General features: G+C 46.6%; 1 protein-coding gene across 3 annotated transcripts in view; it reads right to left on the bottom strand.

The window, feature by feature from the left end:
- Positions 1-12391: 12391 nt before the first annotated feature.
- Positions 12392-16578, bottom strand: part of lic (dual specificity mitogen-activated protein kinase kinase lic) — a 36511-nt gene continuing 32324 nt past the window's right edge. For all 3 annotated transcript variants that reach the window (XM_075702420.1, XM_075702418.1, XM_075702419.1), the window contains 2 exons: positions 16366-16505; positions 12392-15168 (listed from right to left, as the gene is read on the bottom strand). In XM_075702420.1, the coding sequence (XP_075558535.1) occupies positions 15009-15168; positions 16366-16505 (300 nt within the window). In that variant the 3' untranslated portion in view covers positions 12392-15008. The remainder of the gene's footprint in view (positions 15169-16365; positions 16506-16578) is intronic.

The following is a 16578-nucleotide window of genomic DNA, read 5'->3' as shown; positions in this document are numbered from 1 at the left end:
AGTATACACCTCAAACAAGGAGCCACACACCTTCACCACTTCCTTGAACTCTACAAATTTTTGGCAGGCTGGGTACTTCATGGCCCATGCAAAACCCCAACAGCTCATTCCCTCCTTCCTTCTGATGCAAATGTCCCATTGGAAACAAGGTAAGCAAGTTGTTGAACTCGTAAAGCTGCAGCATGTTTTGACTAGATGAAAACTAAAGCAACTGCTAAGAGATGCAGCGCTTATCAGGTTTGTACAGAACCTTTTCCTTCCTTTGTTTAGCTTTGGCTGACCAAGCAGAGGCCCAACACATGCAGCTCTTGGAGATTAGGATTACCCGCCAGTAGAAAGCTTGCGTTCACATGAAATTATGCAGGCCGCTAGCAGTCCCTGGTGAGAGAAATAGACACTGCAGCAAGTCCTGCGATTGTTAACTGGTGTGCAACACCTCTTGTACGGTAACGTCTTTTGCAGTTCCACTCTGTGGCCAACAGCACATAGACGTTGCACTAGAAATGCACCTTATGGCACATTTGTCTATTTGGCAGTTCTTCACCGTTTTCTCCCTAATACACACATCCATACCAGTTTCCCAGAGCTATTTAGTCATGGTCGTCAGGCGGCACCACACACAGCTTCTTTGCTGTTTTTTTTTTCTTCAAAAAAACGACATAGCTGTTGAACAAGAACCTGAAAGCCAGCAATCTGTCCCGGCAGGCTGCATTCAAAGCAAACACTAATAAGTGTCAGCGATCACAGCATCACACAGACATTGCTAAAGGGAAGGCTAACACTAGTAACTGCAGCAGCTACCAATATGGCAGTTCAGCCAAAACAGTTGGAACTAAATTTTTTTAGCCTGAACTGGACCTAATTTGAATGCACAAGTGGCTTATATTAACTTGCTTATATAACCTGTATTGTTGATTCATGTTTTTCTTCTGCCACCCGATTCATGACCACAGATGTCACTTCTTGAGTATCACCACTATCTTTAACCTACCACAAATTCAATGCTAAGCAATGAATAATTTAACCACTGAACTAAAGATCGGTCTCTTTTTCAAAGATGGCAACCAAGCGTTAGCATCTAAAAACTGCCCAATGTCCCACTTTCAGTGTGACTATTGTGGGACCCTTGCAAGTATACATCTTTTGTCATTTTGGTGTTATGAATAAAATATCTCATCTCTGCCTCTCTCAAACAATTATCGCTTATTCGATGCCATGATAACTCTGTGGCAATTATTTCTGGATGATAAAAGGACAATAAAGGCAAACAAACAAGTCTAGATTGTGAGACTACTCTAGAAACCTTAGAATGTTTTTTTAATGCCAAAAGATGACTTAGCCGCTGAAGAAATCACTAGCTAAGGAATCGCAGAATTCAAATCGCCTGAGACAAACGGCATGGCTAACGTGAAAATCCTATGCTTTACCAACACCTGAAGCGGCAATACTATGTCAGCCCTTCCACATGTTTAGATATCAGAGCTCACAGGCACAATCGCCAAACAAAAGAATGAATAGTGCCAACAGGAGTCGTATGTTTTGTAGAAAAATACAGTAAAGTCACACAAAAGGCATTTCTTTCTATGTTAAAGCACACCATAACTGCATTACAGTTAAAGCTTGATCTAACAAAACCTGATTTTACGAAGTTCCCAATTTATCAAAGAAATTTCCCTTTCCCAGCAAGTACACATAAGGTTCCATGTTGTCACGAACCCAAATTACTGAAACTAGCCTGAATTAAACCCAATTTAACAAAGCTTTTCCAGAAATTAGTAAAAAAAGCTGCGATTTCTTTCTAACATTGATGCAGACGAGTTTTTAACACTATCGCATTAAAACATCTAGGCACCCTAGTCGCAGTCCTAGCTTTATTTTGACGAGGCTGCATGCCATGGCCATGCATGAAAAAACTGACTCAGCAGTCGCTAGCGTTCTTGCATACCAGATGGCGCTCAGGATGGCGGTAGTTGGGCCGCCCTCACGGACTTTTTACACACACAAGTGTGGGTTAACAGCAAATACAATGCTGCGGTACCTTTTGGGTGTCTCTAAATTTACATTCTGATTTTAGATTTCAAACGTCAAAAAAATCCCTGACTCGATTTTCCAAACTTCCAGATTTAACGAAATAGTTCGAGCATGGTCATCACTTCGTTAAATTCAGTATCAACTGTATTATTTGTGGTTGGCTATGATATACAAAAAGGACCCCCCATCATATAAATTTATCTATACATAATGGGAGTGAGCGCCAAATTTTCAGTAAAGCCGCCATTCTTGTCCAAAATTTACGTCATTTTCTCAGTTACCAAAGTTTTGTCCTCAGTAAAAGTGATTCTTTGGATAAATGTACCACTAATATATCACATTAACTTGACTTCATTTGCCTTTAGTGCCCCTTAAAAGATGTAAGTACTCTAAAAAACAGTGTACTAAACTAATAATTGGCTTCTGTATCCATTTGCACGGCAGCTCTTTAAATCTTAAATTCACAGCTCCTAGCATCATTGCATGTTGCTTTTAACCCTATGGGTGCCAAGTATTTTACTGAAGTGCATCAAGTTCGCTTTCTAATTCAAACATTAGCAGGCTTTAAGTTCAAACACTATTTATTGGCTATTTGCTGATGAACATTTTGGAGTCCTTAATCTGGAATTTCAAAGAAAAATAAGGAAATGCTAATTTACAATCTTAATTAAGTTTGAATTTTTCAAGCAACATGGCCTCTTTGCTGTCATTGTCCCTTGAAGACTCCTCATATTCAACATCGAAAGCTTCTAAGAGTTCATAAAAGATTCTTCAATTTCAGCATCGTTCAAAAATTTTTTGGTAATCTACCATGTCCGAAAACAAGAGAGATGAGCAACGCTGACTGTAAGCTTTGTTGCACTGTCTGTCACAAAAAAAAAACAAATCCTACCATAAAATGTTAGTTAGCCAGTTTCTGTATAGATGGCTCAACCAGTCTATGAATGACTTGTGTTCACGAATTTCCCCGAGCATAGCCAAGGGTGTGTGTTGGCAGCCAGATGAGTACTCTGGCATGCACTTAAAGGGTTAAATAAAGCACTAGAGGAAGCCAGAAGAGCACCCTAAACAAGTCCTATGCACAGGTCAAGAAAGATCCCTGTACTGACCATGGTGCTTGCAATAGCTGAATAACCACAATGTCAAAGTTCCCTTCAACAAAATCTGCACGAAGCAATAGTAAATAATAATGACGGACAAATTTTTAGGCACTTTGACAAATGGTGCAGCAAAGATCCTATACAATGCTGTTATTTACTACACTATAACCTTATTAATCAAATTAAATGTTTTGTTCCATTAGGGCACGTCATGCTGTAGTCATACAGCATAGTGTGGCAAAATGCATGCAACTGGCTCTGGTATGGTTCTCCACCAGGCAATATGAAACAGCTGCCAATGTCCTAAATGTCAAATGACATGCATGCTACATCAGTTGAAGTCAATGTTAGCACAGTTCCAAAAAAGCAACACGCTTCAGAACATCCAATCTACCTGAAATTTAGCCACAGTGTTTGCCATAATTCTGACTCCAGTGCTACCAGCATTGCAACTATGCAACCATGTCAACAGCAGAAATGCTACTTTCTCAAGATAAATAATGGAAAGCCTGCAACATCAGTGAGGACAGCTGTTTCTGTTCAGTAAACACAACTGCAGTGCCAGAAATAGTCAATACGCCGACGGGCCATTACAGCTGGCAAATGACATTCACCAGTCTTAAGCACAAATGACAGATACACCTCAGCAGTGTTAGAGCAAGGTCATTTGAACATGTGGGCTACATCACAAGTCATGTTATTTATGCACGCAGATAGCACCCAGGAAATCAACAGCACAAAGGAACCTCCCTTGTTCAAACACATTGCATGGCATATGGTCTTACATCACTGCACCATGGATAAGGGCATAAATCATGAAATCTGGCTCTCAGAAACAGTAGGTGCCGGACCTGTGTAGTTGGGCTCATACACATATAATCAGGCACACTAACACTGTGGATGTGACTTTCACATCACACCACACCTGAAATTAGACCCTGTTCAAGTGCACGCTGTCAACATGCAGTGCAATGTGTCCTCAGCACAACACACATTCAGAAAAACTTGAGCTGGTGGTATTACCGAAACATGGTGCTCACTTTCCCGATGTGTCTTTCCCTTCCCTAGCCTGCTTGTGGTGGACTTAACCAGTCCCTTCCTGTCCATTTCCCCATGTTTCACGTTTCAGTTCTAACCCCACTTCTCGCAGTGTGTTTCTGCGGCAGTTTAGACTTATCAATGGTGGACGTCGTGGGCGGGTTGAAAGGGTTCGGCAGGCTAGCACAGAACTTGCACTGCGTCTCACCACCGTAGAGGAGAAGCGGGCATCGGTCGTGCCTCCAGACGCCAGTTTTGTCCAGCCAAGCACGTTCAAAGCGCGCGCCGGGCAGGTCCCTGCGGGCCAGCCCTCCCCGGCACACAGTCCTGGCATGAAAGTCTTGCAGCGTCTCGGCAATCTCCTCCACGGTCGGGGGCGGGGAGCCCGCCGGCAGCACGGTGACCTCGACCTCGCGGTCGAGCACGTAGCACCTGATGCTGTAGCCGGACGAGGCCGACTGGACGATCTGCAGGATGCGACGCGTGAAGGGCGGGCCCGACGTGGGGCTGCTCTGCAGCTCCACGAAGCACAGGCTGCGCGCATTCGTGGACTCGATGTCCACGTCATGATGGTTCCACGATGGGCTCGGCAGCAGCACCTGGTCTGCTCCCAGGGCCATGCTCAGGGGCAAGCGGACGGTGCCCGTGCTCGGCTGGCCCGGCTTAGGCGTCGTTCTCGCTGCCGACGTTTTGGCCGCTGCAGTGGGTTCCGCGAAGCTAGCGCCGTCGTCCGACGAGCCGCCGCCGCTGTCTCCCGAGTCGTCTGACAAAACTTCTTCCTTGACCACGACAACGTCGTCGGGCCGCCGCCGGTAGTCGTCGCGCTTGGCAGGACCGACGGCGGGAGCCGCGACGGGCTTCTTCGTCACCGTATGGCCAGGACCTGTCACCCTGAACGCCAGGGCCGTCGTCACCTTTCCGGGCGGATGGCTTCCGGGCAGATGGTTTCCGGGCAGATGGTTTCCGGGCAGCTGTGCACCGCCAGGCACCACGCGCATCGCAACGCTGGCGGGGCTGTTGTCCCCCTGCTTCGGAATCAACGCCACCGGCATGAGCAGCAGCGTCGACGACGGCGAGCTGTTCAGCGCCAGGGGAGGTAATGCGCGGTTCAGTGTCAGCGTGGACGGTGCACCGATGTGTGCAAATGGAGCCAACGTGCTCCTAAGCATCACAGGCGCGGACGTGGTGATCGGCGAGACGGGAGGCATCGTGTTCGACAGCGTAAAACGTGCGGGCGAGGTTGTCTGCATAATAAAAGGCGACGAGCTGTTCAACGTCACGGGAGAGGACACAGTGGTCTTTGGCGTCGACGTAGAGGGCGCGTTCTTTGGTGCTGACAAAGAGGACGATAGTGCACACGGTGCTCCAGCGATGAGCTCTCTAAGCGTGCGCGGTGAAGCATCCGAGTTCTTACCAGGCAGCCCAGGCTTCTGATTAACAGGCGTGGTTATACTGTCCACTCTCGCAGCTTTCTCAGGAGAGCCTTCAGCGTCGTCTGGTGACTGATCGTTGCTCGTATTGGCGGCCGACATTTCACTCGGCTTGTCACTGCTCCCAGAGCTTTCCGTCTCGGGTGTCACCTCCAGTGGAGGGCAGAGATTCAGAGTCGGTACGGCGTCCATCCCCAGCACCGCCCTCTTGCGGTGGTCAAGCAATATGTTGCCTTTGTATTTGTATTCGACGCACCACTTCTGTGGACTCTTGACAACGCTACTTGGAAAATGCCTCTCGCAGACGTAGTAGTCCGGCGTGAGCTGCCTGTCTGTGCGTCCAATGGCTTTCGCCCAAGCTGTCAGGCGTCTCGGGTCATTTGGCGCCTTGAAGAAACGTATTCGTCTCTCGTTTGGCGCATAACGGCTCTTGCAGTTAGGCACGAAACACTGGCGGCCCATGTCATGTCAGTGAACAGCGTCAGAGAAAACAAATTGCTATGGGAGGTCCATCAGCGCACAATTCAAAAGTCGCGCCAAAGCGAGGTGCCTAGGACCGTGGCGACATCTGGCGGGTGGCGGCCGAAACGGCAACACTCCTACGCGAAACTCCATAGCACGAAAACCGATAATGCACGCGCAGCTCGACCGTTAAGCCGTTTCACTCACAAAGACGTCGAAGACTACCCATGAAATCAATGCACCGGGAGCCGAACTGCATATCGGCCGGAATTACCGCTGCTTGTGTTCTTTCCTTTCCGAGAGAACCCGGCTGAGGCTCACGCGTGGGCTACTTCGCGCAGCGATCGATGCGATACGTCGTCCAACTCACGCTACATGTGCGTCCGTTATTTTCGTCGTGGCCAGCGATGCCCATGCTGTCTCCGTCCTCTCACGGCCAAGTTCTACGACGCTTCGTCACACTAATCGCAGCGATGCTCTGCGAGAAAAGATAATCGACTGTAGCTCCGCTCATTCACTGCTTTACCTATTCACCGCATGAACGCTTTCCTTCCGCCATGATTCGCCGCAAGAGTACGCAACCAGTGTTCACAGCGTTGCCAGATGGATGAAGCTTGTCGCGCTAAACTAAGTTAGCCACTGAAATAACTGTCTGGAAAAAGGCCCTCATCGTTCCATTGTAAATTAATGGAGCGGATGTTTGTTTGAACAAAGTCCTATTTTCTTGGCAGTCCCATACAACTTCCAGATTAGGTTCAAGCATAATACAATTTTTAACGCCTACTAGGAGCATACTAACAAGACATTTTACACTTTTCTTTTGTCTTTGAATTAACCGAAGGTCCTACACGTTGAAACCAGTTTCGGCTAAACCGTCGGAATAGGTGGATACTGGTGTTAACAGCGCAAAACGTAGACGGGACACGAGACGAGAAGGCGACACCACAAGCGCTGACTTTCAACAACGTTTATACGTAAACGTTGTTGAAAGTCAACGTTTTGCGCTGTTAACACCAGGATGAAAAAACCAATAAGCCCAAGCTGCTATTCTAGGTGGATCCTGACTCACCATTATTTTTCATCAATTCTACCAGAGACGAGAAGGATAAAAGGTGTCGGAATGGAATCGACCACCATTTCGCAACGGCTCCGGTCGGGTCACCCCGTGTCTTAATAAGCACGCCATACTCGCATTCTAAGAACAGTTTACACCCTTTGGCTTGCCCCTTCTGCCACACAAGAATAATCGTCATCTGCCTTGATGCGTTTCCTTTCTTTATCGCTGCAAGCCCGGAACTTTCCAGTGACGAACGGCACGCGCGTTATCAGAAGGGGCACTCCAAAGGGTGTATACATAAACTGTTCTATGCTGATAACGCGCGTGCCATTCGTTACTGGAAAGTTCTGGGCTCGCAGCGATAAAGAAAGGAAACGCATCAAGGCAGATGACGATTATTTTTGTGTGGCAGAAGGGGCAAGCCAAAGGGTGTAAACTGTCCTTGGAGTGCGACAGCCTCACCGCCGGGCATATGTCTACGGAGTACTCGGTCAGTGCAATACAGAACTTCAAAGTGCAGCAGCGGTCCCCGCCCTCCAACAGATGGCGCAGCGACGGTAAGAACTCCCCAACTTTGTTCCGCATCCCAGCCTGCGCGTACGCTCCGTCCTCTTCAGACGTCGCCTCCTGGCCGTGGCACCATTCTCAAGGCACACCCCACTCGTACTGACACTAACACGTGGTCCGCACTAACTTGCATTCACACTTAGCGGCATGCATGCAAGGGCTCACACTCATACCCGCGCCCATGTATGCACTTCTCCCCATTCACCGGCACTCGCTCTCATATACATGCGCTCACACTCACGTTCGCCGACAGGCCCGCTTACCGCTGCACTACTGTTGCTGAAATTTTGCAGGAGGATCGCATTTTGGAGTCTGCGTAGTTCACTGTAACACTTGTCGCAGTTATAATTGCTTGGTTTTTAAGCAAAAATTACCGCCCAAGCACTTCGTACATGTGGTTAACCAGCGAAGCCGAAACGTGCGCGGCCCCGGTGTTTATCACTGGGTTAATCCCGACGGTTCAGTTGCTGCTTGCGCTCGGCTGCAGGAGCGTGTTCTTGTGCCCGGGCTGCAGCATCGGCACGGAGTAGACGAGCTCGCTCCCGGTTTTGCTCGTGGCGTTGTTGATCGAAAGCTGCCTGCTCCTCTGGAGTATGTATGACGCATGTGGACTAACCATTTCGTTGCTGGAGAGGAACCGCTGCACGCGCGCTCGGCTGCGACGGAGAGCAACGACGTCACTACTGGGGAAGTTAATCGCGCGCCTCTCTCTCTCTCCTTTCGCGCATGCGCAAGGCGTTGTGCCGGATGAGTTTTTGGAGTACAGGCGACAGACGGACGAATTGGCTAGCCATATACAGCTTCGCTGTAAAAAGAAGTCGCACTTTCGCACGAAAGGCGAAGCATCGATTGCGATAGCAAATTAGTAGATGGCTATACGAAATTAGTATAGTGTTTTATCGGTCGTATAACCTTGGAAACATTCGCTAACTAAATTAACAAGCGTGGTATCAGCGCGCACAAGCAAACACGAACACCTCACATTCGATGAACGCACACACTCGCTGTCAAAGCGATAGCGAGAGCAATTAAGCGCGGCAGCAACAGCGAGCGAAGTGACGACCTTCGTGCCGTCTATCGCTCCAACGCAAGAGCGGCCAGAACACAGCGCGCACAAAGGTATGAGCCGTCTGCAGATCTCTTTCAAGGTACGGCGCGCGACCACGTATAAAGTACGCACATGTACGCACTTATTGGTGGAGTACGAAGCGCGCATTTACATTCGCTCGCCTGTGCAGTCGGTCGACTGCAGCGCCGCCCCGGCGGCACCAACGGAAACTATATATCTAGGTAACTTTTCCAAAGTTTGTTCTTTATTCTATGACTTTTCGCCGTAGGGGAGCCTAGCGCCCTAGGTGTTGTGTAAAAAACGCGCCTAGCTCCTGAACGCCCTAGTCCCCATGCGCCCCATAGAAATATGGAAATATACCATAGCACAGCGTAGTGCGTGTCCGGAAGCCGTCCCCCACTTCCTTCCGCGCTGCCTACCCACTTTCCCCCATATATGGGACGCAACATTGAGCCGCGAGCGTCGGTTCCCCATGCGCTCGGTCGCGAAATGCGCAGTTGCTGCCGGAGCACAATGCCGCCCCCCCCCTATCACCGCCCTCCTCCCAATGGCCTTTCGCGCAACGGAAGACTGCGCGTTTGCTCTTTTCTCCTTCGCGCGCGCCAGATAGAGCTGCGATCGTCGGCTTCCCTCGCGTGCTTTCGCTGGCACATAGAGCATATGACGCGCGGCGACAGTGTTATCGCCCTGGGGCTTTATACAGAACAACACGACGACGGCAAAAAATTCCCATGTGTCCTAGGCTATCACTTAAGAGACGCGAATGCAAAGGCCTTGTAAAGCCTACTGTAATCCACGGCGCATCGGGGCACCCCGGTGCACACCGGTGCAATTTGCCGAATTCAACATAAGGCTTCCGCCTTAAAATGCGCCTGCAGTGTGCATATAATTGCTATCACAATAAAAATGCAAATTTGCCTTTGCTTATGGGAATGCGAGCTGCTGCCATGACGGCGCAAGCAAATTTGTGTCACTGCCTGCGGGTAACTTCAGAAAGCAGCATTTCGTGGAGGGCTGCCACATGTTGCCCGTTCCTGGATACAGGAGCATTTCCAGGAGCCAGCACCAACGGGGTCGGCAACATAGGTCGGCCTTTTTACACGAATGTCTCATATCAGGAATTGCTAGACCCTATCAGATGCTGCTTATGTGTGGCATCGGCTTTTGGTGTGGGGTTGTGCACAGTTATGGCTGCAAACTTCAATGTATTCTATATATTTATTCTACTTGCATTAGTTTTCAGGATAAAAGGTAATCACTGAAATGGAATGTATATTCCCAAAAGCCACTAGCACATGGCTTTTTATCCGAATCGGTTCAGTAGTTGTAGGTAGAAAAATAGGATTCGTACATTTTTTGCGCATTTCATGGAGCAGTTAAAAGGAAGCTTCAGAGATGGAGCCCCTATCTAAATTCATGGGAACGGAGAAATCATTTTTCGCAGCAACCACTGAACCTGCACTGATGAAATTTTTTGCATTTAAAAGTAGCAGTTAAAATCTGGTGGAGTGTTAAATTTTTTAAGCAACACTCTTGAAAATCGCAGAATTTCGTGAAACTCTGGTACAGTGAAAATCTTGTTGATATAATCTTCAATCGGAAAATGAAATTTACCATCTGAAAATCGTATTATCCAAAGCATGCTCCCGAAAGTATGAAAATAGCCGTATTCAGTGGCAAACTCAATAGCAAAGGTTCGTATACCATCTAGTGATACTGCTCCACATAACACATTATGCAGAGCAGCATCACTCGATGCCACATGGACCGTAGCCAACGTGTTTTTATTCGGCCACGTTGAAATAACTTGTCAGTATGCATCAAACTTTCTTCTTTTCAATGTCGGCAAAAAAGTTCTGGAAATTTTCTGAGAAGTTCTGGAAGGAAGCCACCGTTGCCTCACTCAAACGGGCAGCGGCACACGGCCAGTCAGTGTGGCTGCCCAACACGTTCACAGCCGTATGAAAATACATTGCTCCTATGGGACATTGGCCGGAAAAATTGTTAAAAATGTGTTATCCAGGAAAACATACACAGATTCGTATCGAGATTCCACTGTATCAAATTTAAAACTCTACAACTCGGCAATAAAAACGATATCAATTCTGGAAACTGCATGTGATGATAAATTTAAGGTAGATCAAATTGATGTTATGGATAGCTCTGAAATATGTCACTAATTTGTGAGTAGGACTCTTGCAAGACATTGCTAGAAATTGTAACGATTTGACGCAAGCTGCAAAATTCATGCATGAAATTTGTCCACTTTAGATGCTCTAACAAGTGCAATTTACAGCACCGTGATATCCGCTTTTGGTGCAGATTTAGACCTTTGTAAACCTGGTGCTTCTATTTATTTTTCAAACTTAGCAATCTTTTAGAATTAAAAAAAATAATCCCATACCCTGAACTAAAATATGCTTCCTAGTGTCACTAGAATATAACTTTCCCTCTGAACTGCAACACATTTTACTCAAATCGTTCCAGCAGCTGTCTCATGAAAGCATTTCCGCATTTTTCATGTATTCAAATAGAAAAATCTAAGTTAATGAAGCTTAATAAACTTATTAAGAAAGACTGAAGCACTTTAGACAGATGTGGTATTCTTTCAAAGATCTATTTTCGTGAATGTTGCCGTAATAGGTTGGTTATTATCAGAGAAAAGGAAAGTCGCCATTTCATTTCTCAATTTCGTGCTGAAACCACAGAGCCAGTGCACTCGGTATGATGCGATGGATTTCAAACACTTTTTCAGTACTTGAGCCGTTGTGGCTTAGCAAAAGTTCTTGAATCCTGCCAAGTTCAGTCTTTGGCTCTTTTTAGATGCAATGTGGCCCAAGCAGCTGCCATCAAAATCAATGACATCATGGCTGGCTGACTGAAAATGGCTGGCTGATGCAGACAGAAAGACAGTGGCGTCACTTATTTTTGTATCTTTTCTTATTTACCAAGCATCCTCTCACAGTAAGGGTGGATTTTTTTTTTGACACCGTAGAAAGAAAACTTATAAATGCAGGTCAACTTACATTTTCCTTAGTCCCTTTAATATGTGCCAAAGAAGTACATTATGTTAAGTAGCATTAGTAAATTGAAATCCTGTAATAGCAAAGTGGCCACTCTTAGCATAAGAGAAGGCTAGATAAGCAAGAATTGGCATAAAAATGATCGAAGAGTGCGAACGCCACCTTAAAGTTCCTGTAACAGCATGCCATGACATCATAGACATTGACAGAGCATAATTGGGCCCAGTTAATCACTTATCGGCAAAGACTACAGTGCAGGGCAAAGGAATGAAAAATCAAACCCAGCAAGTTTCGACAATTTTCCCTTTATCGAAAGACAACAAAATACTTAGAAATCCACGACATTAGACTGGCATAATGGCACTGAGGTTGCGGTGTAACTCAGCTTTGTTTACGAAACAGAAAAAAAAAGAAGGATATAGTAGTTTGCGCTTCATTCTTCTCAGTAGTAATGAACCATTTTCTTCGGCCAAATTAAAAAACGTAAGAGTTTTGAAAGAATGCCAGTCTCAATAGACTCAAACACTACAAATCAAAGAAACCTCCTGGTTTTGGAGTTGTCGGTAGTGTGAGGCGTGCACAGCATTTTGCCAACACAAAATTTTCTCAACAAGTATGACTTTGATGCTTTATTGCCACAAAGTGGGTCAATGGCAGAAGTCGCTAGAAACATTTCCTAATATAACAACAACGTCCGAAAAAGCAAGAAAGTATAAATTTACAGGCACTTTTGTAAAGGCTGTAAAGCAGGCGTCGTATAGCAAAATGTATGCAGATGGCAAGCACCCAGAAGTCACGCGTGGCAATATTTCGCTGCCTAAAGGTGCAGGCATGCACAGTTTCACCTGTCAAAAATGTGCCGCCAGTGTAAGAGCAACTGTGGTACATCGTCCATCCACACAACAGTCGCCGAACAGTGTGTTAGGCCTATCTCGTTCACCTAACTTTAGTTGGTGCCAATCACAAATCCTAGCAGGTGAACCTCAACATAAGGAATAGGGATATAATGAACTATTGCATATAATGAAGCAGCTATAAAATTTCGTCGGCCATACTTTATTTCCTTGAGTAGTATACTGCTATAGCTCAACCAAGAATGAGGGAAGCAACACAGCATGCTATAGCAACAACTGTAAATGAGCCCCTCTCGATACGAAAATAAAGTTTTTAAAAGCCGCGGGCACTGGTCAAAAGAAAGCCATGCACAGCTCACGTTGGCCTTCCACAAACATCTTGACAACAATCTGAACTCTTGACAACAATCTGAACTTTGAGACAGAAAATTTGAAGAGGCCTACGAGCAACACATTCTGCGAGCGGGAAACGTGTTAAGCCTTGCAAGAACCCGGAGATAGAATGGCAAAGCTTTCGATTCCTTGTTCCTTAGAACCATGTCCGGGTGAAAGGTAACTACTATATATGCATGTTTAGTTCGAAGCAAGAGTTTTGCAAGCAAGGGTTCCTTAGCGTTATTTGTGTAATCAGTTGCACGGCCTCAACTGTGATTTTGTAGGCATCAATTTTTGTTCATTCTCTTAATACTGCTATAACAAGCAAAATATTGCTCTGAATTCGACTTCATTATTACCGAGGTTCATCAACATTGTTATCAGAATGCTTGTGTGGTGGTGTAAGCTGTGATAAGCAGTTAGGTGTAGCATTTCAACCGGGCTAGTTACATTACTGCTGGATGTCTCAATAGACGTCCGTTACGTTTGCCGACGTATTGAAGAAAGTGGGAGTGAGAATGACACTTGCACAGTTTCTGTTGGCATACTTTATGCTTCCTTTGCAGATGCAATCCGGAACATCAAGTGCTATGTTCAATGCTGCACGCTTGGCACGGATCAGCACATGGTCCATACCGCCAGTGCAATGCAGTCATAGCTGCATGATGACTAACGAAGCATTGTGTCTTTTAGCAATGCTTCAAAGCTAGCCCGAACCATAATGCCGTCTCCAGCATCAATTGTCTCCACAGAAAGGTATTGCACAGATTCATTCTGACCACAAGCGAGCGCATACCGAATTTCATTCAGCCACGACTCTTTCGCCTCGCTTGGCTCCAGAACCTTACAGCAACGGTTTGCAGAAAGCACGCAAAGTTCCCCTCAGATCTAAACTACCACATCGATCCTTGACAGAGTGAAATAAAGTCCATTAAATGGTCCTATTCCTCCTCTACAAAAAAAAAAGCACCATAACAACAGGCCAAGAGAAGGATTCAAGAACAGGAGCAAGAACAGGACATGCGCTAAATGTACGTATGGTATGCGCGACCTAAGTCAAGCTGCATTTGAAACTGTGTCAATCCAGGAGTAGCCCATGATTGGCATGGTATACCATAACACACACACACAAACAGCAGACGGAAAACGCCACTATGTCCTGGCGCCAACATTTGCTCACTTGGTTCAGTGAGGTTGTTGCTGCTTGGTGCTTAGCAAGAAACCATTCTAAGTGGTAGCTTTAGTTGGTGTCAATGATGCATAAAAAACCAGCACCGCTCCACTGAAAACGGAACTGAACAGTGAATTCCTGCTTCTTCCCGGCACAGTCTGAGCTCTTGTAGAGCAACTTCGGTCAAATCCAGTGTAAAGGCGTTTCACCATCGCTCCTGGCTGGCTGCATTCCTCCAGGTGTTTTCTCACAGGAGCTCGTCAGGTGTGTCTCGAGAACCCAAGACACGTGGCTTAAAGGCAGCAGTGTAAAGCTTGCACACAGTCAGCACTGCGTCTTGCTACGTCATCAAAGACAGATGATCTCTTACGGAGCTAGGAAGTACTTGGGCACACCAAAGCTCGTTCGTATGATGGCACATCACACAATGCCACAGACGCACAGAGCCGAGTACCTTAGGGAGCTCCACTTTGAGTTTCGTGAGACTGCAAAGAATGCTGAGAACTACCGAGAATGCACAACACTCGCTGCTCTTTGTAGCAACCGCAGGCTCTCCTTCAAGGTTCATTCTCGTTGAGGTTGAGGATCATCGCTTGCCCAACACTTTGCAGCGCCACTGTGAGCCTTGCAACATTGGCGAACCGTAGTGACCCATCACAACGTGCGTTGGCAAGTCCAATCGGGACTGTTGGCGGTGTTGCACTTGGGTTATGCAAGACCCGGGTGTTTGGCCAGTCCTTGAAGTATTAGGCATTCAGTAGTGTTGCATCCCCAGGTGAGGTCGAGTGGTAACTGAGTCTCTCTGGTCAGCCTACAGCATTGCTGCTATGGCTAGTCGGACGGTGAGGGCTCCTTTTTGGCGGCCTCTGTGCCATCGAGGATCTCGGCAATGAACTCGGAGATCTCCTCAGAGCCTTGAGAGTGATGCTGAAGGAATGGCATGTTGAGTAGCTGTGGGTAAGTCGGCCTCTTTGTCGGATGCTTTTGTAGGCTGACAGAAAAAGAGAAGAGGGAAAAGCAGATAGGCAGGTCAGTTTACTGCTGCTAACCGACTGGTGACGTTATAAAGTGCATATTGCGAACTTGCACAAATGCAGAGGCAATTTCTAGAACTGCACCTGAGACTGGCAGGTCTGCTTGCACCTGAATGCAAGCACACCTGCCAACCTTTCAAAGCTGAAAGCTACTGTAGCAAAAGCTAGAAAATACTAGAATTTGGTGAGAAATACGGCAACATAGTTTTAATACACAAGATCCTGACTGTATATTCTTAAACTGCAGACTTTGTTCTGTAGGAATGCTGTGAACGGGCACTCTGTCCTAAAGTAGCAGCAAGAATTATCTGCGCGACAAACGGAAATGCTCATGAAGCTTTTCATGAAAATATTCACGGAATGGAGGCCGAAATATTGGTTGCCATCATGCATTGGTTCCATGAGAGGGTGACAAAAAAAAAAAAAAAAAAAAACCAAGGAGCACTGTGCTTTGTAGGGAGCTAACTTTTTGGTGGTAATTTTCTTGGCATGACTGTCTGTTTTATGCGCGTCACTCTTATTATACAGTACTTTGTTAGTGCGTGGCAGTGGAATCTATGGAAAATAGCAACAGCGCGTGCCAAGAGCCAACAGCGACATTTTCGTTGACAGCTCATATGGCGACAACTTATGAGCTCATGGGTTGATGGGCGGAATGATTAATTTTGGGGCTTTCACTATACAGTAACAATCTTTCAGAATGACGAACAATTCACCGCGGTCTCTTGAAATGAGTTATGTCGAGATTTCACTGTATACATCGACTCTCCAGCTGGAAGCCGCCCGTGAGGGGAAGGGCAAATGGCTTTTGCTTTTGAAATTTAGGCACTTTCCGCAGCACATAGGGATGTAATACTCAGCAGACACGATCGTTAGTGCACACTGTATGCATGGCGCTCGTTAGCTCAAAATGGCCAGACCTGGTGAGGGGCCCTTTAATCTTCAGGTTTACCGTTTCTTCAAACACAGACAGCAGCTGGTAACCAATAATAATTTACAATTGCTACGGATGCACTGGCATTTTAGTAATTTTTCTTACCTCGGTACTTGGCGTACGTCTAAGCTTTCTGCAGCAACTCTGACCTAAAGGAATTTTGCCATCCAAGAATCCAGACCAGAACGAAACAGCATAAATGACAAAGACCACAACTCACCAGGCGTCAATGAAATCTTCGTACTCGGGTGAGAACTGCCCTGTCGGCAGCCTGGGAGGGTCATCCTCAACCACGTGCTTGAGCTGCTCAAACGGAGTTCGGAAACTGGGATACGGGAACCTGCCTATAGACAGTTCAATCTGCAAGGTACAAAGTGAGCAGCAAGGTTGAGGACAATCAACACAGTGGTACCAACACGTGAAATAGGAGACA

The sequence above is a fragment of the Dermacentor variabilis genome, chromosome 8 (assembly GCF_050947875.1).
Source record: "Dermacentor variabilis isolate Ectoservices chromosome 8, ASM5094787v1, whole genome shotgun sequence".
NCBI lineage: Eukaryota > Metazoa > Arthropoda > Arachnida > Ixodida > Ixodidae > Dermacentor > Dermacentor variabilis.
Note: the sequence above shows the minus strand (reverse complement) of the source record. Positions and strands in the feature narration are given on the sequence as shown.